This window comes from Schistocerca gregaria, chromosome 1 (genome assembly GCF_023897955.1).
Source record: "Schistocerca gregaria isolate iqSchGreg1 chromosome 1, iqSchGreg1.2, whole genome shotgun sequence".
NCBI classification, from domain to species: Eukaryota; Metazoa; Arthropoda; class Insecta; order Orthoptera; family Acrididae; genus Schistocerca; species Schistocerca gregaria.
The window spans coordinates 546,151,465-546,153,488 of NC_064920.1; the positions used below are offsets into that span (position 1 = coordinate 546,151,465).

Consider the following 2,024-nt stretch of genomic DNA (forward strand, 5'->3'; position numbering starts at 1 on the left):
GAAATGTCTGACTAGTATACGACTTCTCACTGTATATAGGCGGAAATGGAAACTTAGAAATAGCACATTTGTGGTATTCGGCAAACATACTGCAGTGGGGGCAAGAATGCTACCATTTTACAGGTAGCTCAGTGTTACCCTCCACCACATACGCTAAGGGAACTTACGAAGTGTAGACGTGGATAGGTCATTCCATAAAAAGTGGAGGTTTTGTTTCGTCTGAACATTTCCCGTTCCTTTATTTAGTGTCAAATTATGACAGCTCACATCATCAAACCGTTGATGTATTCTTTTCATATTCAGGTCTATCTATTTATTCTTAGTTTCATGTTAATGTACATGTCCGTAATCATGGATGACTCAGATGTAATTTAACTTGAGTTGGCATGACACTTTGCATATATTTATCTGACTTTTGTATAGAGGAAGCAACGTGTTTCAAGAGGAATTCAGCATTAGTTTTGTTTACTGGAAAGTGATTATCTTATGGAACTTCGCTCCCTGCCAGTAACTCTTTCGATAGTGTGTTTGGCGTTCGAGCCTGTTTCAATATCCAATATAGCAGGGATCCGTTATTTCTTCGTTAATGTTTCCGTAATCTTTCGAGCTAAACTGTACAGAACAATATTTGGACCGCATGTGCGGTCACACTAGCCTCCGACTGCGTGGAGGACGCATGTGCAAGTTTTAGATGCCTGACAACCACGACGTCAGAGAACAGTGTGGAGATGACCGAGGGAGATCTCTGCCGAACAGAGAATATCTGTGGAATGCTGACGGCGATTTAAATTTACGCGGTGGATAGGAAAAAGAAAGCTTCACTGGAGACTCATAGAGCACGAAGTATAATTAATACTCTGAATATGTCCTTGGTGAGTGTGGTCAGCATAAGTTGAATTGACCAACGTATCCTGCAGATTTTGATGTATGTGAACGTTTTGTTAAATATTCACACTGATTAAATAGAACGATTATTTGTATTCTAGTTAAGAATGGACGATACTGGTGGTGCAGTTTATATTACTGACACTACTGCAGAGGAATTAGTTACGAAGTTCATGTATCCGGAAAAGGCAGTCGCTAAAAGGAAATCTTCAATATTCACCAGAAGAAGTTCTGTTGCTTTCATGGATAAGGAAGACCCGTGTGATAGTTCATCTGATGCTCCAAGCGATAACTATCCGGTGGGATTTGAAGCCTATGTTGAAATCCTCAAAAATGAAATCAGTGACTGGAAAATAATGTACAAGCAAAGAAGAGAGACTCGGAAGAAAGCTATAAAACAATTTCATACGAGGAAGATCGCAAATCAAGGTGTATTTGATGCTTTAACAGAAGAAGATAAAATATTTCTTGCAAGTAAACCAAACTACGATAGGACGGGGAAAGACGCACTGGCCGCCCTAGAGTGGCTACCAATTTCCGTCGAGAGAGCGAGAGACGTTGAAAGGTCGATTTCGGATCTTGTAGCGCAAGTTGAGGTAATAGGGGGTATTTTGAAAAAGCGAATAGTTGAAGAATCAGTCATCCAATGAAATCTGGAAGTATTTTCTCATCCGATATTGGTGTTTTATGAAAGAGAATATTCTCGTAAGGAGCTGTGAATTACTTTGGTGGAACTCTCAACGTTTAGAGGCCAAGTTATTTGTGATTCTTTGGGGGTGTTAGTGAGTGTTGATTATTCAGAGCTGTTAATTTTTCTCGTTTTCAGGTCGTGTGAAATTTTGACAGCTCTCTGTTATATATTGTTCTCACGTAACTATGTTAAATGTTTCGTTTTCGTTGTAAAATATAACCCAAATGGCTGTTACTGCTGCATGTATTAGATTTTAATCAACGTATTTTTCCCATCACTTTTTCATTTATCATAACACTTTCAAGTATCAACTCCAGCTGCAGCTGAAAAAATGAGCCCTAATTAAAATGTGAAACCTTAGAGTGAGTAAATAAATTATGATGCTTTAATAAAAATGTTTAGTTTGAAATTAATGGTAGACAACTGATGCAAAATTGGTTTGCAGGAT

General features: G+C 38.4%; 1 protein-coding gene across 1 annotated transcript; it reads left to right on the plus strand.

The window, feature by feature from the left end:
• Window positions 1-757: 757 nt before the first annotated feature.
• LOC126355923 (uncharacterized) lies at window positions 758-1,818 on the plus strand. The gene is made up of 2 exons (XM_050006487.1): window positions 758-872; window positions 987-1,818. The coding sequence occupies exons 1-2, from the start codon at window positions 864-866 to the stop codon at window positions 1,533-1,535; spliced, it is 558 nt and encodes a 185-aa protein (XP_049862444.1). The 5' UTR covers window positions 758-863; the 3' UTR covers window positions 1,536-1,818.
• Window positions 1,819-2,024: the final 206 nt, after the last annotated feature.